General features: G+C 46.2%; 2 protein-coding genes across 2 annotated transcripts in view; one reads left to right on the forward strand and one right to left on the reverse strand.

Moving 5' to 3' along the window:
* ANKRD36C (ankyrin repeat domain 36C) overlaps window positions 1–7,328 on the forward strand; it is a 178,317-nt gene extending 170,989 nt beyond the window's left edge. The window contains exons 76-77 of the mRNA XM_063594808.1: window positions 46–685; window positions 7,088–7,328. The gene's annotated coding sequence lies outside the window, so the exon portion shown is untranslated. The remainder of the gene's footprint in view (window positions 1–45; window positions 686–7,087) is intronic.
* A 131-nt stretch (window positions 7,329–7,459) lies between these two features.
* Window positions 7,460–25,006, reverse strand: LOC100977471 (glycerol-3-phosphate acyltransferase 2, mitochondrial-like). Its single transcript, XM_034952417.3, is given in 16 exon segments — window positions 7,460–14,279; window positions 14,282–14,485; window positions 14,576–14,646; window positions 15,294–15,412; window positions 15,739–15,821; window positions 15,992–16,114; window positions 16,506–16,718; window positions 16,816–16,915; window positions 17,228–17,361; window positions 17,800–17,899; window positions 20,214–20,342; window positions 20,552–20,656; window positions 21,069–21,142; window positions 21,804–21,917; window positions 22,068–22,190; window positions 24,579–25,006. Coding segments are annotated over 15 exon segments (1,701 nt in total). The 5' UTR covers window positions 22,131–22,190; window positions 24,579–25,006; the 3' UTR covers window positions 7,460–14,210.
* Window positions 25,007–25,556: the final 550 nt, after the last annotated feature.

The following is a 25,556-nucleotide window of genomic DNA, read 5'->3' on the forward strand; positions in this document are numbered from 1 at the left end:
CATGAGGCCAGTCTTCTGAGATTTCTGTCATTTCTCTCATGCCAGGTCACCAACCAGTGTGGAGGCTAAAAGCGGGCCTCTTTGGGGATTCCAGGTGGAAGTGTTGGACATCTGTAGTATTCCTGGTCTCGAATCATCCTGATATTCTTCATTTTGTTATTCACATTGGACTAGGGCAAGGAAATGAGTTCTGGTCAGAGTCAATGTTTCCCAACAATGTTGATTTATTTGGTCCTAAATATTTAAACACATTTTATAAATAGCTTTTCCACACCACATATATAGGGAAAAACGGAATTAACTTGGCCCAGCAGCACTGTTTGTGGGGCTAACAACCTGTGTATCTCACACCAACCCTAAGCTTTGTTTCCCTCCTGTCACTTTGCTCCTATTTCTTTCATATGAAAGAATGTTCATTTTCTTTGAAAATGAGCTCATTTCCTCATTTTCTTTCCATCTTTCAGCAGGAACAAAGATCACCACAACTGGCTCCCCTTCAACTATGTTAGATGGCAACTTGCGTTCAGTATGGTGAAACACATCAGTTAAGACTGGGGTTGTGCATGGCAGGACTTTCTACAAGGACACCCAGTCTCCTTAATAAACATGAGATGCTCTCTTTCCAGAAGTTCTCTTGCCTGACACAGCATAGGAAGATGCTGAACGGCCACACAGTGATCCATTGGTCAGTGGTGATGTAAGGAGGTCGGAGGGGAGGAGTGAGGAGAAGTAGGGAAGACTAGGTGGTTGTAGGCCTCCTTCATCTGTTCATTGGCTGTGGCATTAGGCCAGCTACTCTTTGCACTTCTGTAAAGTGAGACGGTCGATCTTGTCTGCCTCTCTAGAGGATGGCTGCAGGTGTCAAATGGGGTAGTTAGGTGGGAGGGCATTTCACAAAGTTAAAAAATATGACTTTGGAGGCTTGTTATATTGATGAGGATTATAATCCCTGAGAATTCCTGGTATGAAAAAGGGAAAAGAAGATAATTTGTGAAAGAAATAAGTGTCCAGTTACTAGTCTTTGAAAAGGGTCAGTCTGTAGCTCTTCTTAATGAGAATAGGCAGCTTTCAGTTGCTCAGGGTCAGATTTCCTTAGTGGTGTATCTAATCACAGGAAAGATTGTGGTTCCCTCCAGTCTCTTTCTGGGGGAATTGAGCCCACTTCTCATTTCATTTAATTAGATGAAATAGAACTCAAAGTACAATTTACTGTTGTTTAACAATGCCACAAAGACATGGTTGGGAGCTATTTTTTGATTTGTGTAAAATGCTGTTTTTGTGTGCTCTAATGGTTCCAAAAATTGGGTGCTGGCTAAAGAGAGATACTGTTACAGAAGCCAGCAAGAAGACCTCTGTTCATTCACACCCCCGGGGGTATCAGGAATTGACTCCAGTGTGCAAATCCAGTTTGCCTATCTTCTCAAGTTAGGGTTAATCAGATAATTCTGGAGAAGTACACATTGAAAACTAGAACTAAGCCAAGCAATTAAATACATTTCCTGCCTATTACATGCCTTGGTACTGTGCAAAAGAGCTCACAGGGCATCTGAGGAAAGATCACTAACACACACCTCAAATGACTGTGTCTGATTTCCTAGAAGGACTCAGAAAGGGAGTGATCACTGTGGATTGGACTGGATAGTGCCTCATGCTGGAGGTGGGCTTTGAATGGAGCCTTGAAGGTCGAGAAAAAGTGATATAAACACTGGCTCCTTCCTTTTAAAGGGACACCACACTCTTTGGGCTTAGTGGTTATAGATGCCTTTAGCGCAGCCCAGGAGCAAGCATTTGTTGTCTACCTATCACGTGCTTGGCTTTGGAAATGCAAATAAAAAAGGAGGTCACTATTTTATGAAAGGATGATTTTATTCTACCTGATGTAGCCAGCTGCAAGCTTCAGAAGGCGGCACATACAATAATGATGGGCTGGTGAGATGAGAGCTAATGGAGAGATGTACAAAGTGCCATGGGATCACCAAGCAGTGGTCAGGTGAAGGCATCTGATTTAAGATCTTGCTCAAATGTCATCTCCTCTAGAAGAAAATGTAGGGCTTCATCAGTCAGACAACATGGGGAAATTGATCTCAGTTCAAGAAACATGTACATGTATTGATTATCTAATACATTCAAGCAGTTGTGCACTGGGGATAGAAAAATATCATCATCATCATCATCATCAACAACAACAACAATCTTGCTGTATGCCAGGCACATAATTTTACATGTATTATCTCATTTAATCTCAAACAACTCTATGCTATAGGTGTTTATTATTATCCCTATTTAGATGAAACATTTAACCTTAAGAGAATTTAAATAAGTTGCACTTGCAAGCTTAGCGGGTGAGGAATCAAATTTGGAATAGGACCTAGATCAGTGATCCCCTAGATCTACAATCTTAACCAGTACCCTGTTCTCTCTGCTTAGAGAGCACCTAGAGAAAATCTGTAAGCAAATAATCACAAAACAAGGGATGACACAATATATGTAAATGTAGGATATTACATTAAGTGGAAGAAGGAAGAAGGTCATTATTTACTTTTTCTGGGTGAGAGATGAAAACACTTCTGCAAGAGTATTTCCAATTTCACCAAAGTATGGAAAGATGTTTATCCTAATAACAATACTCAGTAAATGGTATTTGATTTAACTTCAGCCTAGTACATGATTTGATTCTAAAACAGAACATTTCCTTAGAATTTCGATATCTGGAATTCTATAGCTCAATGGTTTTGGTGGAAAATTGACTATTAATATTTTATATACTTCTTTTAATAGTTTTGGGGCTAAATGAATCAAATCTATTCATAAGTCTAAGTTTTCAAATTCTGAAATCTTTTAGAGTTGTTTAGTTAAAACTAGCTCTTTTCTTCCAGTTCGTTAGCTTACCAAATGAGACAAAATAAAAAACAAAAATTTATTTTCAGTCCGATATAGAGAGTTATTTATAGTTACATGGTGCTATTTTATTTTCAGTCCGATATAGAGAGTTATTTATAGTTACATGGTGCTATTTTATTTTCAGTCCGATATAGAGAGTTATTTATAGTTACATGGTGCTATTTTATTTTCAGTCCGATATAGAGTTATTTATAGTTACATGGTGCTATTTTATTTTCAGTCCGATATAGTTATTTATAGTTACATGGTGCTATTTTATTTTCAGTCCGATATAGAGAGTTATTTATAGTTACATGGTGCTATTTTATTTTCAGTCCGATATAGAGAGTTATTTATAGTTACATGGTGCTATTTTATTTTCAGTCCGATATAGAGAGTTATTTATAGTTACATGGTGCTATTTTATTTTCAGTCCGATATAGAGTTATTTATAGTTACATGGTGCTATCTCTTCCTTTAAAGACATTTCTTCTTTCTTTTTTTCTCCCTCTCTCTTTTTGAGGGGATTATAAACACTGCCAGTATTTTTTGCCTAAAGGGTAAATCCTCTTAAACTCTTTCGGGATCTATATTAGGTGCCAGATGGTCATAAGAAAATTATGTGAGATACTGGTGAATAAACAAGCAACCCAGAGCTAGGTTTTCAGAATAGATGCTAGCCAGTAGTTCACAGGCATTATCCAGCAACTGGTGGGGATCTACTTGGCCAGCCCGTGACCACTGAAATGTGAACTTCCCTGGACCTTGGCAGTCAAGAGGGAGAGAGGCAGAGAAAGCTCCATTATCATCACTAATTCCCTTTTGACCACACGTGACAGCACGACCTGCTTCAAAGAAATAAGATAAATGGTGGTTAGGTGCCCCCACAGGCCCACAGTAGCCCATTCAACAAAGAGCAAAAGTAAAACTACTCCTGATGGATTTAGCAACATCATAGTTCACTTGTGAGGCAACAGGCTTTTATTGCTTGCTTTGGGACTGGCTTCTTCTCATTTTCTGTAGGAAAGTGAGCCTACCTGACTTAGAAACAAAATTTTGGAACACAAACCCTTTGTAAGTTGGGAGATCCCTAAACTAAAATTTCAAGTGAGATGAAAAGCCCCTTGAGAAAGAAATTTCTGGCTGGGCATGGTGGCTGATACCTCTAATTCCAGCACGTTGGAAGGTTGAGGCAGGAAGATCACTTGAGGCCAGGAGTTTGAGACCAGCCTAAGCAACATAGGGAAACCCCTGTGATATAGTTTGGATCTGTGTCCCCACCCAAATCTCATGTTGAACTGTAATCCCCAGTGTGGTAGGTGGGGTCTGGAGGGAGGTGACTGGATTAGGAGGGTGGATTTCTCATGAATGGTTTAGTACTATCTCCTTGGTACTCCTCATGATAGCAGGTGAGCTCTCGCAAGATCTGGTTGTTTAAAAGTGTGTGGTATCTCCCCCCTCACTCTCTTGTTCCTGCTTTCACTGTGTGACATGGCTGCTCCTGCTTCACAATCTGCCAATAAATTGTGGCAGGTTATGAGTGTGTGTAATTTATGAGTGCTGATAGGATGAAAGATAGAAAATGATTTTAGATAGAAAGAAAATAATTCTGGAAGCTTTGAGTCTTCCTCTTGTAATCTATGTTGGTTCTTTTTTAATATCCCCTGTTTCAGCACTTACTGACTTGGAGTCTCTCTCACAATGACTAAATGTAATATGAGATTCTAGGATGTACACTAGAACAGAAAATGGAAACTAAATAAAAACTGAGGAATTCTGAAAAAGTATGGTCTTTAGATAATAATAAGATAACAATATTGATGCCTTAATTGTAATGAATGCACCACACTAATATAAAATTTTAGTAATACAGAAAGCAGAGTTTGGGTACTTACCAGGAATATTATACTATTTTCACAATGTTTCTGTAAACCTTAAAGTGTTCAAAAATTAAAATTTTATTTAAGTCAATTGCAATATATAAGATTAATTGAACCCAAATTGTGGAAAATATAACTTCTGTTATAATGTTCCTTGGAAGCTTCTAAAGACAAGGCCTTTCTTTTCTATTTTTAGTAAAAATTACACGTATTTTCAAGTCAAACTGTTAATATGTGACAATATTTGCAGTACTGAAAGCTTAATAACTTATAGATTCATGGTAATGAAAAGCAAAGCATAGTGTTGTTTTTGGTTTGGGAATACTGTATGAAATATGTAATCTTTTTTTTTTTTTAAAGATGGATTCTCACTCATTTGCCCAGGCTGGAGTGCAGTGGGATGGTCTCAGCTCACTGCAACTTCTGCCTTCTGAGTTCAAGCAATTCTTCTGCCTCAGCCTCCCCAGTAGCTGGGACTACAGGCATGTGCCACCATACCTGGCTAATTTTTTTTTTTTTTTCTATTTTGAGTAGAGATGGGGTTTCACCATTTTGGCTAGGCTGGTCTCGAATTCCTGACCTCAGGTGATCTGCCCACCTTGGCCTCCAAAAGTGCTGGGATTACAGGCATGAGCCACTGTGCCTGGCCAAAACATATAATCTCTTATTCAAGGTTTATAATAACAGTTATGTGATACTCAGTAAGGGACGGTGATCTATATAAAATAAAAGGCCAGGCACAGTGGCTTATGCCTGTAATCTCAGCATTTTGGGAGGCCAAGACACGAAGACTGCTTGAGTTCAAAACCAGCTTTGTCAGCATAGTGAGATCTCATCTCTACAAAAAAATCAAAAACATTAGCTGGGGGTGGTGTCACACACTGGTAGTCCCAGATATTTGGGAGGATGAGGTAGGAGGATCCTACCTGAGCCTGGAAGACAAAGGCCACTGCACTTCAGCCTGGGTGACAAAGTAGGATCCTATCTCAAAATAGATAGATAGATAAATAGATAGATCAATGTTATTTATCTCAATATTTGAAAGAAAAGTTGAAAAACCTCTGAGCTCAACTAAGAATCAGTTTCTAGAATAAACAGAAGTATAAATCATTATACCTCTTTACTTTAAAAATATTACAGACATTATAAGTATTTTAATAACAAAAAAATCAAATACTTTATATATACTTTGTAATCTGTCCTTTACAAAATCATTTAACCTTTATAACAGGAGCTACTATGGTGCTCATTCCACAGATGAGGTGCTGAGGTTTAGTGAACTGAATAGCTTGTTCACAGACAGTTGGAGACAGAGACTCAGTTTGCCCATACAAAGATAATTTTAACCAATAGCATTTTACAATAGAATATCATAATACCTATGAATTCTAAAAACATTTTATTCAAATCTCTCTTTTAATATTAGCACCTCTTCAACCTCTTCTTGACTCTACCACCAAATTTATCTTCCTAATTTCTCTTACCCTGTAAATTTCTGTCTGTGTGTGTGAGTGTGTGTGTGTGTGTGAGAGAGAGAGAGAGAGAGAGATAGAGACAGGGAAAGAGTGAATTTACCAAAAAAATAAGATAGGAAGGTTGTCGTAACATCTTCCCTTTTATTTCTCAATTCTGAAGTCCCCGTTTTCATCCCTGGGAGAGTTGTTCTAGGATAGGGTAGCTAAAGGAACAGAGAAAATCAGAGTAATGGAATTAGCTAAAAGGGAAAGTGGTGACCTGAAGACCAAACACTAAAGAAGGGGCCAGTGAATGGCAAAGAAAGTGCAGAGCAAAACATGCAGGTAGATGGGGTCCTAGTTAGTGAAGGCCCACAGGCTGGAGGGTAAACCCATGCAAGGGTAAAGTTTAATACAGTGAAAATATAAGATGGGAGACCTACCACAGAGAACCAACACTTGGCATGTTTCTGATGACAGTGTTTAGATTGCAGTGGTTCTAAAAATTAAGTGATTTTGGAATTGGCATTCCATGTCATTTTAAAAGATAAATGATAAAGTAAATGTTTTATTCAGATCTCTCCCTCCCTCCCCACCCACCTTTTTCCCTCCATTCTTCTGTTTTTAATGGGGACGTTTAAAATCCAATCTCACATTAATTTTTTCTTAAGTGTAAATAATGGGAAAACTTCACTTTGAGAGGGGACTCCTCAGTAGACCTCCATAATTTCCTGGCTTTTACTGCCAGCTAGTCATCAGGAATAGCCATGGCTAAGAGAGTACCAACTGGGCAAGCCAGTGAATTATACCAGTGCATCTCAGATTTATTGATTTGTTTAACTTTTGTTTTTTGTTCTTTTTTTTTTTTTCCAGAGATAGAATCTCACTATGTTGACCAGGCTGGTCTTGAACTCTTGGCACCCAAGCGATCCTTTTGCCTGGAATCCCAAAGTGTCAGATTTACTGAAGAATATTTCATTGTAATTACTTTTTATACTTTATAGGTCAAGAGCTCTGTTTTAAAGACAAAATTTATTGAATATACTTTTTCAAACAAAGTTTCATGTTCTAATCATTGTATGATTTCAGCATTAAATGAAACACAGTAAAGAAAGTTGGGCTGATGTTGTTGGTGGTTGTTTTTGTATTCTGATTACAGAACTGTATTTTGAGTGGGCTGAACATAGAGTAAATGCATCCTCAGCTGCTGGTATAGAAACTTTTTTTCCATGAGTGAAACTGCACATTGGGGATGGTGGGTCGGGGCTGTGAGTCCAGAGAGTTAAGCAGTAACCCCAAAGATTTTAACTGGGATCCAGAACAGCTTTTATCATCGCTCTTCTTTATGTCTATATTTATCTTTAGTAATTGTACCATATGCTGCATTTTCCACTGGTTACATAAGTAAGCCTAGTCCTCCCCACAACATTCTTACACCAATGATGGTGACAATATGCTGTATTTCTTTTGTATCAACTCCTTACTTACTGTAGCTACTCAAATTGTACTAAGACCACTGGTACTAATCTGCAAACTAATTTTGAAGTACCTGGAAGTACAGATTTGAAAACCTTTTATAGCAATCTGACATTGCCACAATATTTTACATTTTACAAAAAATAAAAGTCTTTCACTCTGGGTAGTTTGAAAAGCACCACTGCAGAGAAAATAGTTGACACTTCACAAATGCTTATTTGATTTTCCTGAAGGTGATAAGTAAATTAGATATTCTATAATGCGTTATCTTTAACACAAAAATTAAAGTATTTAAACAATTAAATAACAGAAATTCAGATTCATGGTAAAATCAAAGAATATAAACGAAAAATTCCCTATATTTTCTATATTTTCTCAGAAAATATCAATAAATATATTTTCTGAGAAAATATAAATAAAATTTCCCTACATTTTCTGAGCTTGAGTAACTCTTTAACAAAATGTTGACATAGATAAGCACTTCAGCATTCATGGATAAGCATACTTTCATAAAATCTGAAGAAAAATATATTTGATAATTCCAATGCCTGTCTCAGAGCTACTTTTTCTGCTGGTACCTCTGACTGGAATGCTTTCTCTCTCAACTCATACTTTTAAATTCTAGCCCCCTTTCAGGATCCAAATGCTCCATTTTGTAGAACATGTTTATTAAAATAGTTTATACTCTCTTATTGTATTATTATATGATGCCTTAATTCATGGCAACTTGTTAATATGTCATATTTCCTCTTAAGCTTCTTAAGACGAGACCATTTATTATCACTTTGTATATTTTTAATCTTTCCCAGAATAGGTGCTCTATAAATGCTTACTCAGTTAACATCATTAAATAAGGCAACACAATGTAATTTTCACTATTAATAATGACTGCATTAGCAGGGCAAGGACTCTGAGGTATTTGTCTGACAAGCATTCAAAATTGCTAGCCAATGTTAGAACTAGAAATTTTGGAAAAGGTAGTGAGGTCAAGTCATTGACTGACCTTGGCTTTACTCATACATACTCTAACCAGATGGATACACATCAGAGCCTCAGCGTCTCAGAGTTTAAATGGGCCATAGGCACCACCTAAACTAATAGTCAAACCAGAAAAAGTGTACGAGGACACTTGGAAGATGTATTGAGTTGTTAACCTAAAAGTTAAGAGAACCAAGAATCTAAATGGTGGTTGGTTAAGAAAAATACCATCTCACAAAAGAATACTCCTAAACACTACTGCAAAAAACATACTTTTGGGGAAAATAGACCCATATGGTTTGTACACATTCTCAAATATCTAAAAGTGACTTCGGCTTGATATGTAGTTCTACATGCTTCTGTTAGATTTCCAATTTATCTCTGTTTTGGTACCAGTACCATGCTGTTTTGGTTACTGTAGCCTTGTGGTATAGTTTGAAGTCAGGTAGCGTGATGCCTCCAGCTTTGTTCTTCTGGCTTAGGATTGACTTGGCAATGCGGGCTCTTTTCTGGTTCCATATGAACTTTAAAGTAGTTTTTCCCAATTTTGTGAAGAAAATCATTGGTAGCTTGATGGGGATGGCATTGAATCTATAAATTACCTTGGGCAGTATGGCCATTTTCACAATATTGATTCTTCCCATCCATGAGCATGGAATGTTCTTCCATTTGTTTGTGTCCTCTTTTATTTCGTTGAGCAGTGGTTTGTAGTTCTCCTCGAAGAGGCCCTTTATGTCCCTTGTGAGTTGGATTCCTAGGTATTTTATTCTCTTTGAAGCAATTGTGAATGGGAGTTCACTCATGATTTGGCTCTCTGTTTGTCTGTTATTGGTGTATAAGAATGCTTGTGATTTTTGCACATTGATTTTGTATCCTGAGACTTTGCTGAAGTTGCTGATCAGCTTAAGGAGATTTTGGGCTGAGACAATGGGGTTTTCTAGATATACAATCATGTCATCTGCAAACAGGGACAATTTGACTTCCTCTTTTCCTAATTGAATACCCTTTATTTCTTTCTCCTGCCTGATTGCCCTGGCCAGAACTTCCAACACTACGTTGAATAGGAGTGGTGAGAGAGGGCATCCCTGTCTTATGCCAGTTTTCAAAGGGAATGCTTCTAGTTTTTGCCCATTCAGTATGATATTGGCTGTGGGTTTGTCATAAATAGCTCTTATTATTTTGAGATACGTCCCATCAGAGATACAGACCAATGGAACAGAACAGAGCCCTCAGAAATAATACCACACATCTACAACCATCTGATCTTTGACAAACCTGACAAAAACAAGAAATGGGGAAAGGATTCCCTATTAAATAAATGGTGCTGGGAAAACTGGCTAGCCGTATGTAGAAAGCTGAAACTGGATCCCTTCCTGACACCTTATACAAAAATTAATTCAAGATGGATTAAAGACTTAAATGTTAGACTTAAAACCATAAAAACCCTAGAAGAAAATTTAGGCAATACCATTCAGTATATAGGCATGGGCAAGGACTTCATGTCTAAAACACCAAAAGCAATGGCAGCAAAAGCCAAAATTGACAAATGGGATCTAAGTAAACTAAAGAGCTTCTGCACAGCAAAAGAAATTACCATCAGAGTGAACAGGCAACCTACAAAATGGGAGAAAATTTTTGCAATCTACTCATCTGACAAAGGGCTAATATCCAGAATCTACAAAGAACTCAAACAAATTTACAAGAAAAAAACAAACAACCCCATCAAAAAGTGGGCAAAGTATATGAACAGACACTTCTCAAAAGAAGACATTTATGCAGCCAACAGACACATGAAAAAATGCTCATCATCACTGGCCATCAGAGAAATGCAAATCAAAACCACAATGAGATACCATCTCATACCAGTTACAATGACGATCATTAAAAAGTCAGGAAACAACAGGTGTTGGAGAGGATGTGGAGAAATAGGAACACTTTTACACTGTTGGTGGGACTGTAAACTAGTTCAACCATTGTGGAAGACAGTGTGGTGATTCCTCAAGGATCTAGAACTAGAAATACCATTTGACCCAGCCATCCCATTACTGGGTATATACCCAAAGGATTAGAAATCATGCTGCTATAAAGACACATGCACACGTATGTTTATTGTGGCACTATTCACCATAGCAAAGACTTGGAACCAACCCAAATGTCCATCAATGATAGATTGGATTAAGAAAATGTGGCACATATACAGCATGGAATACTATGCAGCCATAAAAAATGATGAGTTCATGTCCTTTTTAGGGACATGGATGAAGCTGGAAACCATCATTCTCAGCAAACTATCACAAGGAAAAAAAACCAAACACCACATGTTCTCACTCATAGGTGGGAATTGAACAATGAGAACACTTGGACACAGGGTGGGGAACATCACACACTGGGTCCTTTTGTGGGGTGGAGGTATGGGGGAGGGATAGCATTAGGAGATATACCTAATGTAAATGATGAGTTAATGGGTGCAGCACACCAACATGGCACATGTATACACATGTAACAAACAGGCACGTTGTGCACATGTACCCCAGAACTTAAAGTATAATAAAAAATATATATATTAAAAAAATAACAAAAAAGTGCTAATTGTAAAAAACAACAAAAAAAAGATTTCGAATTTAGTTTGAACCTTCAATTTATACCTTAAGCAAGTGACTTGAAGGAAATTTGAATGCTGTGTGCCTTCTCCCAGCTCTGCCTCACTGAGGATGGGAACCCAGTGGCACCTGAGACTCCTGGATGTAGTGCCTGGGTGACATTCCTGTGGAGAAAAGCACTTTAGGGCCAGTCTCTAGATGTCTTCTCATGAGTCTTCTGCTTTCACATGAAGCTTTTTAGAAGACAGAAGGAAAAAAATGTGAGAAGAAATACCTTACCCTTCCAGAAGATAGACCTGTTGTGCAGAGGTGCATACAACTGAGGACAGGGTTCAACGTTTTAAATTTCCATGTAGTTTCTGTGACTTCATTTAAGAGACCGTTGTTTGAATTCCATGGTTCCAATTTGTGTCTATTTTCCTGTTCACATAAATTTATAGGAATATACATGCCAGCTGTGAGAGATGACTTTATTTCACTGTTGCTCTTATATCCCCCTACAGTTGTCACAAGGACACCGATATCACACAGTGACATGAACCTAGACATATAGTACACTTGGCAGAAGAATTTTCCAGGTCTAGCCCAGCAGTCCATTCAATGATCTAAAATTGTGATACAGAGAAAAATAGAAACACATATGAAACACTATAGTCAAGATACCCTGAAGTAAAAAACAGAATAATTTTGACTGATGCATGACACATGCAAAGCCATATTGCACATGTATGTGCATATGTAAGGATCATATTGTATGATCATATTGTATGATCCTTCTCTATAATCTGTGTTTATAGGGCATATCTATGTACAACCTCTATTACACAGAATTAGGCTCAGCCAGAAGGGGGCCAAGATGGCCAACTAGAAGCAGCTATGGTGCATGGCTCTCACAGAGAAGAATGAAAGGGATGAGTAAACACAGCACCTTCAACTGAAATATCCAAGTACTCACATTGGAACTGATCAGGAAAACAGCTCCACCCATGGAGAATGGAAAAAAGCAGGGCAGGGTGACAGCCCACCCAGAAGTGACAAAGAGCCAAGGGGAACCCCTTCGCCTGCGCAGGGAAGTGATGAGTGAATGTGTGAAAATAAACTCCAAACCAGAATTTCATATCCAGCCAAACTAAGCTTCATAAGCAAAGGAGAAATAAGCTCCTTTTCAGACAAGCAAATGCTGAGAAAATTTGTTACCACCAGACCAACTTTACAAGAGCTCATGAAGCTCAGAAGTGTCCCACAACTACATGGAAATTGAACAGCCTGCTCCTGAATGACTCCTGGCTAAATAATGAAATTAAGGCAGAAATCAAGAAGTTCTTTGAAACCAATGAGAACAAAGAGACAATGTACCAGAATCTCTGGGACACAGTTGAGGCAATGTTAAGAGGGAAATTATCCCTCTAAATGACCTTATTCAAAAGCTAGAAAAATCTCAAGTTAACAACCTAACATCACAACTAAAAGAACTGGAGAACCAAGAGCAAACAAACCTCAAATCTAGAAGACAAGAATCAACCAAAATAAGAGTTGAACTGAAGAAGATACATACACACACACACACACACACACACACACACACACACAAATTCAAAAGATCAATGAATCGAGGAGCTGGTTTCTTGAAAAAAAGTAATAAAATAGATTGACCACTAGCTAGACTAATAAGGAAGAAAAGAGAGAAGATTCAAATAAACACAATCAGAAATAATAAGGGTGATATTACCACTGACTCCACAGAAATACAACCATCTGAGAATATTATAAACAACTCTATGCACATAAACTAGAAAATCTAGAAGAAATGGATAAATTCCTGGACACATACACCCTCCCAAGATTGAATCATTGAATCCCTGAATAGACCAATAATGAGTTCTGAAATTGAGGCAGTAATAAATAGCCTACCAACCAAAAAAAAAAAAAAAAAAAAGCCCAGTACCACATGGATTCATAGCTCAATTCTACCAAATGTACAAAGAAGAGCTGGTACCATTCCTGCTGAAAGTATTCCAAAACAATTGAAAAGGAGGGACTCCTTCCTAACATTGTATGAGGCCAACATCATCCTGATACCAAAACCAGGCACAGATACAACAAAAAAAGAAAACTTCAGGCCAATATGCTTGATGAACATTGATGCAAAAATCCTCAATAAAATATTGGCAAACCGAATCCAGCAGCACATCAAAAAGCTTATCCACCGTGATCAAGCAGGCTTCATCCCTGGGATGCAAGGTTGGTTCAACATACACAAATCAATAAATGTGATTCATCACATAAACAGAACTAAAGACAAAAGCCACCTGATTATGTCAATAGATCCAGAAAAGGCTTTGATAAAATTTAACAACCTTCATGTTTAAAACTCTCAATAAACTATGTATTGAAGGAATCAGAGCCATATATGACAAACCCACAGCCAATATCATACTGAATGGGCAAAAGCTGGAAGCATTCCCCTTGAAAACTGACACAAGACAATGATGCCCTCTGTCACCACTCCTATTCAACATAGTATTGGAAGTTCTGGCCAGGGCAATTAGGCAAGAGAAAGAAATAAAGTGTATTCGAGTAGGAAGAGAGGAAGTCAAACTATCCCTGTTTGACCCCATCATCTCAGCCCAAAAGCTATTTATTTATTTATTTATTTATTTATTTATTTATTTATTTATTTATTTATTTTGGGATGGAGTCTTGCTGTGTCACTCAGGCTGGAGTGCAGTGGCACAATCTTGGCTCACTGCAACCTCCGCCTCCCGGGTTCAAGCGATTCTCCCGCCTCAGCCTCCTGAATAGCTGCTACTACAGGTGTGTGCCACGACGTCTGGCTAATTTTTTCTATTTTTAGTAGAGACGGGGTTTCACTATGTTAGCCAGGATGGTCTTGGTCTCCTGACCTCATGATCCACCCGCCTCGTGCACCTACCCCGTGCACCTCAAGACTCACCGCCCACAGCCTCGCTCAGGAAGATGGGCAGCAGCTCAGCACTCAGCCATGCCAGGTGAGGTGTGTGAGGCCTGGGCCAGGCCGCGGCACCACCAGCAAGTCGCCCTGGCAGATGCGCAGCAGGGCCACATGCGCCCGAAGCAGGCTCAGTGAGTGCTGCAGCAGGCTCCGCAGCTGCCCAGAGAAGCCTACATCAAAGTCACGCAACAGTATCTCCTCCGTCAGCCAGGAGAACTCCCCCAGGAGCTGTGACAGGAACACACCCTGGGTGGGCAAAGCAGGGCTGAGCAGCAGGGCCACACATCCACCCCCCCACCCCAACCGCCCAGGTCCCCACCACATTGCACCCCCTACCTTCTGATGCTTGAAGAGCAGCAGCGTCGCCATGATGGCCGTGCTCATCACCGCAGAGCTCCCCACACTGGCTGGAGTGGGGCCGGGGGTGGAGATGCTGGTCAGGTTGAGGCCCAGCAGCCTGGTCCCTCCATGATCTGGCAAGTCTTCCTAGCCACACATCCCAACTCCACCCCAGGGATGAGGAACGTATGCCCGGAGCAGTGGTGTTTATCATCACACACAGGCTGAGAGCAGGCCAGGAGCTGGGGGCCTTTCCCTGGATCTCATCGTAGGGCCCACACATCAACCCACAGCCTCTACTAGAGGGGCACTGAAGAAGATACAGATGGATCTCCCTATAAGGGCCCTCTGCGGAGGCGCTGTGCTAAGCCCCTTACACGTATCATTCCATTCAGTTAACACCATCCCCACCCAAAGCTAAGGAGACTCCGCTCAGAAGGCAGGGCTGGGTGTGGCCTTGGGGAAGCAGCTGCAGCCTCCTGGCCTCAGGCCACCATCTTTGTGCATGCACTTAGCTGCTCCCTCATGATGGCCCTGGCTGCCTGCTCCTCCTGTAGGAGAAGGGTTCCATTCTTCTTCAGATGTCCCCGAGGTACCACAGAGCGCCTCAGGTGCAGACACTCACTTGGAATGGAGAACCCTGGTGACTGGCTGACCCCGAGAGGGGACGGTTCAGTGACCCACCCGCAAAGGCCCAGATCTGGTTCACCCTCACCACTTAGGACATGACAGCTCAGTCTCCTGACCAGGAGCTGGTCCTCTTCCTTGAGGGCCAGGAGAGGCCCAGTTATGGCGGTCCACTCCTGCTCCTTCTCAGTGTCTGGGACAGCAGTACTGAGATAGAGACACAGATTACAGGATGAAGGGTCCAAACACAAAAACAGCTGTGGGAATGCCTAGAGCTTTCTAAAAGGTGAGGGTGTTTCCCCCTCCCAGCCTCAGGACAGAGGATGGCTTCTATAATCCCCAGTCCCATCCAGGCCTCTGTGCCATACCCCACACTCAGACTGTTGGCAAGGCGAGTACCTGGAACTATTCTAGATGACCCCAGGATATTTGGTGAGGGAGGGCTGCTAGTGTGTGTATATGGGGGATACATAAGCTGGTGCTGAAGGGCTGCTTGCCTTGCCCCCTGAGACCCCACGCTCCCGTGCCCCTACCATTGGCCCAGCACGATGGGCTGCAGTAGCTGCTCCAGGGTCTGTCTGCCGCCCCAGCAGCTTCTGGCACTGACGATGTATTCCTGCCCAGGAGAAGGCTATTAGGTGGCCTGCTCGGGCCCACCAGGAAACTTGCACACAGCCCACTGGAAGTAGGCAAAGCTATCCCTGCAGTGGCTTTGAGGGCCAGCCTGCCAGGATGCCTACGACAGACACCCCAGGTACTCCCAGCCTTCCCCAGCTGGCTCCATACCTGCAGGGAAAAGGGCTGAGCTAGGTGCACCCAGGAGCAGATCCGGTGGCTGCAGCCCCAGCGGCTCCACAAGCTACGTAGGACAGCCAGAGCTCCTGTCCACAGCCCCAGGGGGGCCGAGGCCTGCAAGGAGGGAGAGGATAACTATACTCACCAAGGACACTGCTCTCGGGTGGACATCAGGGCTGCCCACCCATCCTGGTCTCCAGAGGTATCCTCTGGTCCCACCCTGCTCAGTTTTATCTCAGGCCCAAACTGGTGCGTGACCTTGTCCCAAGCTCCTCTTTTCTTATCCATGACACAGGAAAAATCCCTCCCTATCAAGGTCTTCACAGGATGAAATGAGATGATGGTAATGGCCTTGGCAGGTGCTGCCAGATGATTGTAAGGACGATTCCTTTGTGCCCCCCACAGCCCTAAGTGGGGCTCAGCCACAGGACACAATATTGTGCCTCCTGTCGGGAGCTGGTGTCCACCTAGGGGCCCAAGGGGCTGGAGGGTCTCACATTCTCACATGGTCTATGTCACACGGTGCATCCGGAACCAGGTCATAGGTGACGGCCACTGGTACCAGCAGAGCATCTGGGACGATGCCCACCTGGACTGCCTGCACCACAAACCCCACCCAAGCCTGGCCCAGGGCTGACAGCCGTGGCCCCAGAGCCCCAGGAGGTTCCTCCAGGAAGATGAGCAGGGGCTGCCCACTAACCAGCAGCTGCTCTATGACCTGGAATAGGAGGGGTCAGAGGGGGTGTTAAGGCCAGAGCAGAAACAGACCCCTGTCCCCTTAGCCTGGCCCATATGTAACCACTGGGGGCACTCACCGCCTGGACCACAGCCCTTGCAAGGAGCCCCTCAGAGCTGTCCAGGGAGAGGCTGGCCTCTGGGGGCAGGAAAAGCCCCCCAAGCTTCCTCAGCAGAGCTCTGTGGGACATAGGGCAGAGCCTGATAAGGAAAGGGGCTCTGAAGATGTGAATGAGTAAGGGGCTAGTGAGAGTCTCAGCTCCCCCACGGCCAGCCTGTGTCCTACTTGAATACCCTGAGGCGAAGCCATGGCCCTAGGCCCTGTGGCTGACACCTCCATCTAAGCCCCACAGGCTAGACTGCTGTATGGCTCGGAGCAGAGAGGCCACGAAGAGGGCCTTTAGCAGGGAGCTGCTGCCAACACACCCCGATACACACCCCGCCCCAGCCTGCGACTTCTCCCATGTATGTCTAGAGGCAAAAGGTTTTTACCTGAGGGCAGGGGAGCAGGCGCGGGAGTCCCAGGCCACACGGAGCACACCCAGGCCCTGGGAGAGCAGCATAAAGGGCAGCAGGATCCCATCCAGGAGGGTTTTGTGAGTAGAGAGGAGGACAAGCGGCAAGCCCTGCTCCGGGGAGAGCCAGAGGGAAGTGCCAACCTGCCCCACCCTGAGGACACAGGCAGCCAAAGACCCAGGGCAGCCCCAGAGGGAGGGACAGTTCAGCTGCAGAGTTCTTCCTCTGAGCACATTTCCCAAAAGCAAAGGAGCCTTTAGACAACTCTTAAGGTAACTGCACCGACGCACTGACGTAATGGTTGTTAAGACCATGATGGAAAGACGTTAGAGGAAGCCCCATGGGAGCAGGGCCGTGAGACATAAGGGAAGGTTGGCAAAGAGCAGGGGATTTTTCCCACCAGCTGATGGGGACTGGACTGCTGTATGGCTGGGAGCAGAGAGGCCAGGAAGCAGGACCAGATGGGGACTGCTCCTGACTTAAGGGCTTGGCCCAGCCTCTGCTCTTCTGCTCCCACCATCCCCAACCCAATGGAGGGCGGGCCTTACTGCCTGGGCGGCCTTCTGGACCATCTTCATCTGACCCTTGTGGAGCTGCACATTCAGGAACAGGCAGTTCAGGAACCTCAGCAGCGCCCAGCTGAACAGCCTGGGGAGGGACACCAGGCCTGAGGTGCGGCAAGGAGTGACGCTCGGCCCGTGGCACTTGGAGGGCTGCCCAGTGCTCCTTAGGGCAGGCCCCGCCACTATCCTCATTTTACAGAAGAGGAAAGTGAGACTCAGGGAAGCTACAGAACTGCTTCCTGGTAGTGAACGCTAAGAAGTAGCAGTGCTGGGACTGGAAGTTCTGACACCAGAGTTCATGCCCACCAGACGCTGCTACTCTCCCACGACCTCATGGTGGAGCTGCCTCACATCAGAATCAGAGCATCTGCCTCAATTTACCCTAAAGGAGACTAGAGGACCAAGCCTCTCTCCAGGCAGAACCCAGCCTGGTCTTCACAATCTACCAGAAAAGGTGAAATAAAAAGGAAGGATTAGTAATAGAAGAAGGAAAGGGGATAACTGCAGGGGCAAAATCCCTGGTGGGCAGGTGGGTGGGGTTGTCCCTGCAGCCCAACAGGAGGACCAGCTCTATTTATTTTTTAGGACAGGGTCTTGCTCTGTTGCCCAGGCTGAAGTGCAGTGGCACAAACTTGGCTCACTACAACCTCTGCCTCCTGGGCTCAAGCGATCCTCCCACCTCAGCCTCTCAAGCATCTAGGACCACAGGCACGCAACAGTGCACCCGGCTAATTTTTGGAGAGACAAGTTTGCCCTGGCTGGTCTATGTCGCCCAGGCTGGTCTTCAGTTCTTGGGTGATCCACCCCACTCAGCCTCCCAAAGTGCTGATATTACAGGTGTGAGCCACTGCACTGGCATAGGACCAGCTTTAATTTAGGACAGACACATAGCTGTAGTAGCAGGGAAATGTGCTGGATAAGCAGCAAGTCCCCCATGTGATGGCTTTTATCTTTCTGTGAAGCATGAGATGGGGAATCAGTTGACAGTGGATAAGTCTAAGAAGGAGCAGGCTGGGTGGGAGCCCTGGAGAGTGCCATGTGTCCCTGTGACATTTGCACTTAGCAAGGAAACCAGTCCACTGGTGTGTGTTTCTCTGGCAACGCTGGGCTGCTCAGGTGCAAAGAGAAGGTAGACAGCGGGGGGTCATGCCCATGACTCCCTCGAAAGAGCATTATTAGCACCCTGAGCCTGCAATCTCAGCTAGGCTTGGAGGGAAGGAAACACAGAAAGGGAGGCTGATGGCTGATGTCAAGGTAGGCAGATCAAGCGACTAGAACAGCAGAGGGCTGGTCAAGGTCACCAACAACCTCTACTTTCTGTCCTTGCTCAGTTGGCCACTCAGCACATTGAAGACAGCTGAGCTTGACACATGCTGCCCCAAGCCCACCTGTACTCAGGGACTCATTCATCTCCTTGGCTTTAAACACCATCTGTATGCTAAAGCCTCACAGTGTCTCTGGCCCCAACCTCTCTTCTGAGCTCCAGGCTCCTATATGCAGCTGCCTCCTCAGTGTCTCCACAAGCATGTCAGGTACCAAAACTCTCTCTCTCCAAACTACCTTTTTGGGCCAACTCACTTCTCCCAAAGCCTGTTCTCTGTCCATACCACCAGAAAGTAGGCTAGAAACGGGGCTGTCCTGTAACTTCTCCTACTTCCCTCACTGCCCCTGTTCCCACTGTCCAATCCCTCAGTGAGTCCTGTTAATATCACCTCGACCTCTCAATCCACTTTTCAATCTCTACTGTCCACCATGATCTCTCACCTGGATTAACAAAACAGCCTTCCAGATGCCCTTCTGGTCTCCACTCTTGACCCCAATTCATGATGTCACTTCCCACTTAAAACCTTGCAACTGGTTTTCACTGCACTTGGAGATCCAGTCCAAACTTGCACGGCCTTACATGATTTGATCCCTTCTGCCTCTCGATTTCACCTCCCATAGCTCTCGACCCCTCACTTGCTGGCTTCCAACCACGTCAGCTTCTGGAGCAAACCTAGTCCTTTCCTGCCCAGGGCCAAAGCTCAGGCTATTCCCTCTAGCAAGACTGTTCGCCTCATTCTTGTTCGCCTTTTCTTCCTCTTGGCTCTGGCTTACAGGCTCTTTGTCCCCTTCCTGGTATTCTGTCTCAGCCCTGTTCCTTCCTCCTTGCAGCCGCACATATCTCGTTTACCCTCCGTTTCCCTGGAACAGTGTGCTGCATCTAACATAGGCTCCGACCTGTGCTGGCAAAATGTGGGGATGGGAGGCGGTGGTGAAGGCAGGCTGCAGCCCACTCTGGTAAACACTATCCAGAAACCCAGGAGGAGAGTCCAGCACTTCCCCAAGCCCGGCCAACACCCGCTCTCCAGAAGGACAGAGTCCCCAGCCCAAGGGTGAGTGCCCTTCAGCCCAGTTACCTGACCAGGAAGGGACGGGGTGGGGCCTGGATGTGACCCAGGATGCGCTGTACCTCCTTCTTCACAAGGTCAGGCACCTGGCCTTCCCCAGTGCCTCCTGGGACCCTCCCTGAGAGGAGGTTCTGCACCCTGTGAGGGGGTTAGAAGGAGTGCTATGAGGCTGCAGCAGGGCACGGCCTCCAGTCTTCACCCTCCTCCTTAAGGAAGGGTCCCAGGCAAAGCTCATGCTCTAGAAGCCTTGCCCCAGCCACCCCTCTCAAACACCCCTACCTAGTGTCATTGTCATCCCATTCAGGATCCCAGAAATGCCAGCCAGACTTCACTCCCTGCCTCCTCACCCGGTGCTTTCCATGATCTTCTGTGGGACATCCTGGCAGGGGGGGATGTGCTGCTCCAGGGACCACAGGAAATAGCAGAGCCTCCGAACCAGCCAGCCCCGAAACCTGGGCACAGCTCCCAGAGCAGGAGGGAAGATCCTTCAGAGAGGGCCCACCTCCACTAGGACTCACAGAAGGCTATTCAATCAGAAAGGGACCACACCCCAGACCCATGTACTAGGAACACCTGAGCAGGAAGAACTGCCTGTCCATCTGTGCCCCATTCCCACCCCTCACCCTGTTGAGTCGGGTACAGGTTCACAGCCTGAAACACGGTGGGCAATCCATACATGCTCACAGAAGGAACTGCAAGAGAGCTCCAAGTCCGCCCCTCCCTGCAGGCTTGTGTATGGAACAGAGGACGGGGCCCTTCTTTCTCTATCAGAGGAAGAAAATGGCACCAAAAAGCAGGGCCCCAGCAGCCCTGCACCCAAGGGTCCCTGTCCCCAAGCCTGCTCCAGTCCATAGCTCTGACTACCTTGTGTTCTCCTCCTTCACCAGGATCACATTGCAGAAGCCTAGGTCCGTTATGCTTCTGTGGAAGAGGGACTCCTGCAAGACAGGGGGAGAGACAGCATGTCCTGGGGGGCCTTTGCAAACTGGTAAAGAAACGCCCCTGTACTGCCCCTCTGGCTCTGCCAGGTGGCCTGCTAAGTCTTCCAGGAGAAAAGATTACAGCACAGTATTTCGCAGAAGGTGTTTGACCCCAGATTCTAGGCTGGCTCAGGAAAAAGGGGCCCATGCTCAAAACTGAAGTGCTGTATCCTGTACAGAATCACCCTCTTTCAGAGTGGTATGTGAAAGTCTCCAGAAGTTATCTTCTCAACAGCAGAGAAAACGCAGCCTGGGTCTCCATGAGAAATCTGGGCTCCCTCACCACCATCACATGACACAAACCAAAAAAGAGGTCTTCAAGCATGTGCTGAGTACTGGGGAAGTCTGAGTGGGTGATGTCCACAAAACTGAACAACAAAACTGACACAGGCATGATAAGAACCCAGCCCTCTGGGCACACCCTACCACCACTTAGGCCCCTCTGTACTTCTCCCACCCAACTCTCCCAGGCCTGGGAACAAGCCACCGCCCAACCATACAACCAATACCAGTGCATCCATTCCCCTGAAAGACAGAAGCAGAGGCATGGGGCAGGAAAGAGCCAAGCTTGCAGGGACATAAAGGAAGCAGCTTCCCAGAGCTCGCTACCATCACTCACCCAGCTCTTGGGGGTGCAGGTCTGGCAACAGCGACCCACAAAGGGGCGATACTTCCCCAGGAATGGAGTGACAGCCTCCAGCTTCATCCCAAAGCCTGACGACCACAGGCTAGTCTGGAAAGGGCGATGAGGAGAGATGAGAGGACTCAAAGTCCTTGGCAGGAGAGAGGGAAAGATGGAGCAATGGAGGCTCTAGGAGTGAGGGGCACAGCAGAAGGGGTGGCAGGGCAGAGAGGATTTGAGGAATGGGAGGAGCCACATTACCTCTCGGCCACTGGGGCTGCTCCTTGGCTGAGTTTGGCATCTGCCTTCCAACATGGTGGCCATGAGAGCCTAGAAGAACCACGAACCAGTCACCTCTGGCACTCTCCTTCTCCCCACAGAAACCTGAGCCAGGGAAAGGTGCAAGGATGGAGCCATAAGAATCTGAGCCATAATCCAGGGCCTCCTGCGGTAACTGCAACCCCCCATCACAGGACAGACAGACATCACTTAGGCCATCAGTGGTGAGGAGAACCTAGGCTGGAAACTAGGGGCTGGCTCAGATCAAGGCCCTGCCCCACACCCAACTGATCCCACAAAGGAGCCAGCTGTCCTCAAAAGGTCTCACAGTATCCAGGTCAGGGCCCTCCTCGGGCCAACATGAGGGGGATCGGTTGTCTTAGCATCCACACCCACCCGGCCATCTCCTAGCACAGATGGGGGCTGTACCGGAGATGCTGATCCTTTCTGTGCAGAGGGAAAGAATGAGGGCTGGATTGGAAGGAAGGAGGCACAAGACTGCCAAGGAGGGAGAAGACTATCGCCATGAGGCCACCAGGTCCTACTCAGCTGCCCTTCCCCTCCTCACCAGGAGGCAGCCCTGTAACCACCCAAACATTACGGGAATGTGGGCTGGCTAATAGAAGAGGGACAACTCAGGGTCAGAACACAGAGGCCTACTCACCAGGAATGAGCATCTAGTTGGGGACAAAGACAGACTTTTCCACAATCACTCCCCTCTCACATTAACGTTCTCCACAGAAGACGCCACTTGTATCTCCTCAGCCCCTCCTTCCCACCACAATATTTCCCTGAACTAATAAATACCTATGTTCCTTCAAACAGCACTGAACGACTCCTGGCTCAAAAATTTGGGCCTAAAAGCCCCTCTTCCCTATTTCTCAGCACGACCCTGATGAGTGGGCTGGTCTAATCATGTTTCCCCATCCCTACCACACTTTGATCAGGCCCATCTAGGAGCCTCTCCCTTCCCAGCCACCCACCCAATTCTGCCCAGGGTTCTAAGTCCACGATGCTTCTGGAACACCCTCTAAGCCCTCCCTCTCCTCCTTGGGTTCCCCAGCCCAAGCCTGCCCAGCAAAGAGCCATTCGGAGCCCTCCTCCAGGGCTATGGTTTCATCTCCCTACGTGGTCAGAGTGTCCTGAGGGCAGGGACTCATCTCTGTATGTCCAGCAGTCTGCCCGGTGTGCAAGAGGGAACCAGGAAGAGCCAGCTGACCCACAATAACTTCCTCCCAAGAATTCTCCAGGCGCGTTCCTCCTTTCCCCAGTCAGCTCGGTTTCCAGCCAGGAAGCCAAGCAGTAATGGGATCAGGATCCCTGCAGTGCCCAGGGTCTGGGGGGCCACGGGAGGCTCATCCCAAAGGCACTCTGTTATCTTGAAAATGTTGCATAGCCCTGTTCACAGACACATGGTACAGGAAGGCTACAAACCCACGCCCGCTTTGCAAGGAGGGTGTCTGTCCCCTAGCTGCAGACCACCCCCAACCCCCAAATCCAACCCCATTAGGTCTGTGCTAGCTCTACGGAAGCAGAGTCAAAGCCATGGCAAGGGGTTATTCCCATCCGCCAGTTAACAACACAGCTCAGGACTCCTACAGCAGAGGATGCAAACTGGCACCCCGAGGGCAAATTCAACTCATAGACACATATATATACACACACATATATACATATATAATACATATATACATATATACACACATATATACATATATAATACATATATACATATATACACACACATATATACATATAATACATATATACATATACACACACACACTTCTTTGACTACACAACGTGCTAAAACCTTATGATGTAAAACCAACGTTGAACAGCAGTGGGCTTGTTACATATACATTTTTTGAAAATCAAGGTTTCCAGTCGTGGCTGTAATGGAAAAAGCTGAGCTCTGGCATCTCTGAGCACACACCCCACAGGGCCCAGCTGGCCGCCACTGTCCCTTTAGCCCGACAGCAGGAGCCCTCCCGTTTGCCTCCACCTTGATTATCACTGACGCCTGAGCCTGTGCACATCTGAGCGTTCAGCCCTTGATCAAGGGTAAAACTCTAAACCTGCCCCCACGTTTGGAATGCTTGTGCCCTACAGAGAGCCGCAAGAGAACTTCACCTTCCCGGCTCTGCTCAAACATGGCCTCGGCGCCCCACAGCCCCCGCCCAGGGCCCCTCAGGCCTCAGCTCCCTCGTCAGACCCGTGACAGGCGCTCCCCGAGCTGCCCCAAGATGTGCGAAGGGCACCTGCCCGACATCAGGTCCTGGATGCCCTCTCTGGATGTAGGGGAACGGGATGCCGAGGAAGAGGCAAAGCGGGGCTCTCCACAACACCACGCCCCACAAGGACTCATTCCCGCCACAAGCCCCGCATGGCCGGCGCTCCCTCCCTTTCGACTTCCGCCCAGTCCCCAACAGGCCGCTCAGACCAGGCTCTTGAAGCAGGAAAGCCCCTGGATGATCCCGGTCCGCTTCTGACCTGGCCTCGCCGGGGAGCGACCACCGCGCCTCTCACCTCACACCAGCCGCCAACTCCCGCCAAAGCAGCAGCTCCGCAAAGCCGCCACAAGGCGTGGACTGCTCAAGGGAAGGAGCGGATTGCCCACCTCCGCGCGTCCGGCTAAAAGGCAGCCCCGAGAGCCAATTGGGATGCGCGCTGGTCCAGAAGCCCCGCCCTGCGTCCCGTGCTCTGCGACACTCAACGTGGCCACGGGACCCGTGCTCTGGGGATGGCCTGCTCCGTTTTCCAGTCGGCCCTGGCCCGCGGTGGGAGGGGAGTACTGCAGGCGGCCGCGAGGCCCCGGGTGCTTGAGCTTCGAGCAGGGACTCAGGCCAGATTCTGATTAAAGAGGTTATCCCAGGGCTTACGCTCCTCCAAGCTGGGGTTCGGCTCCAGCAAAATTCTGAGCTGAGGACGATTAGAAAGGAGAGAAGATCATCAAGAGACAGTTGCAGTCATGAAAAACAAGTCAGGCCTCCCAGTGTCATTTCCTTTGTTAATGTGAAGCCTAGACCACCGTCAGGGACCTCCAGCAGCCGCGCGGTGCTAAGGTTTCAGCTGGGCCTGTGGCCAGTGTGTTCATTCGTGTGGTTATTTGATTAAGACCTGACTCCTGTCTCGGCCCTAAGCTCCGCGTAAACAAAGACCTTATGGGTTCATTCATGTTGTAACTGTGTTCCCAGCACCCAGCAGGAGACCAGCCAGTGGGAGGCAAGCAGTATAGCACAGATGAACATGCGAATGACTGTGCTCTCTGTTCCTGCCCCCATGGAATGAGCCTGCCTGACATGCCAGAGGATTCCACAGTTCCAGAGCGTGTGACACACGTGTGCCGGAGCAAAGCCACACATGAGCCTGGCGGGGCCCAAGACAGCACAGAACGTGTTCACATCCTCCCTCGTCTCTGACTCACCAGCCCTGATGTGACTCCCACACCCTGCCCCTCCGGGATGTAGC

This window comes from Pan paniscus, chromosome 12, assembly GCF_029289425.2.
Source record: "Pan paniscus chromosome 12, NHGRI_mPanPan1-v2.0_pri, whole genome shotgun sequence".
Taxonomy (NCBI): domain Eukaryota; kingdom Metazoa; phylum Chordata; class Mammalia; order Primates; family Hominidae; genus Pan; species Pan paniscus.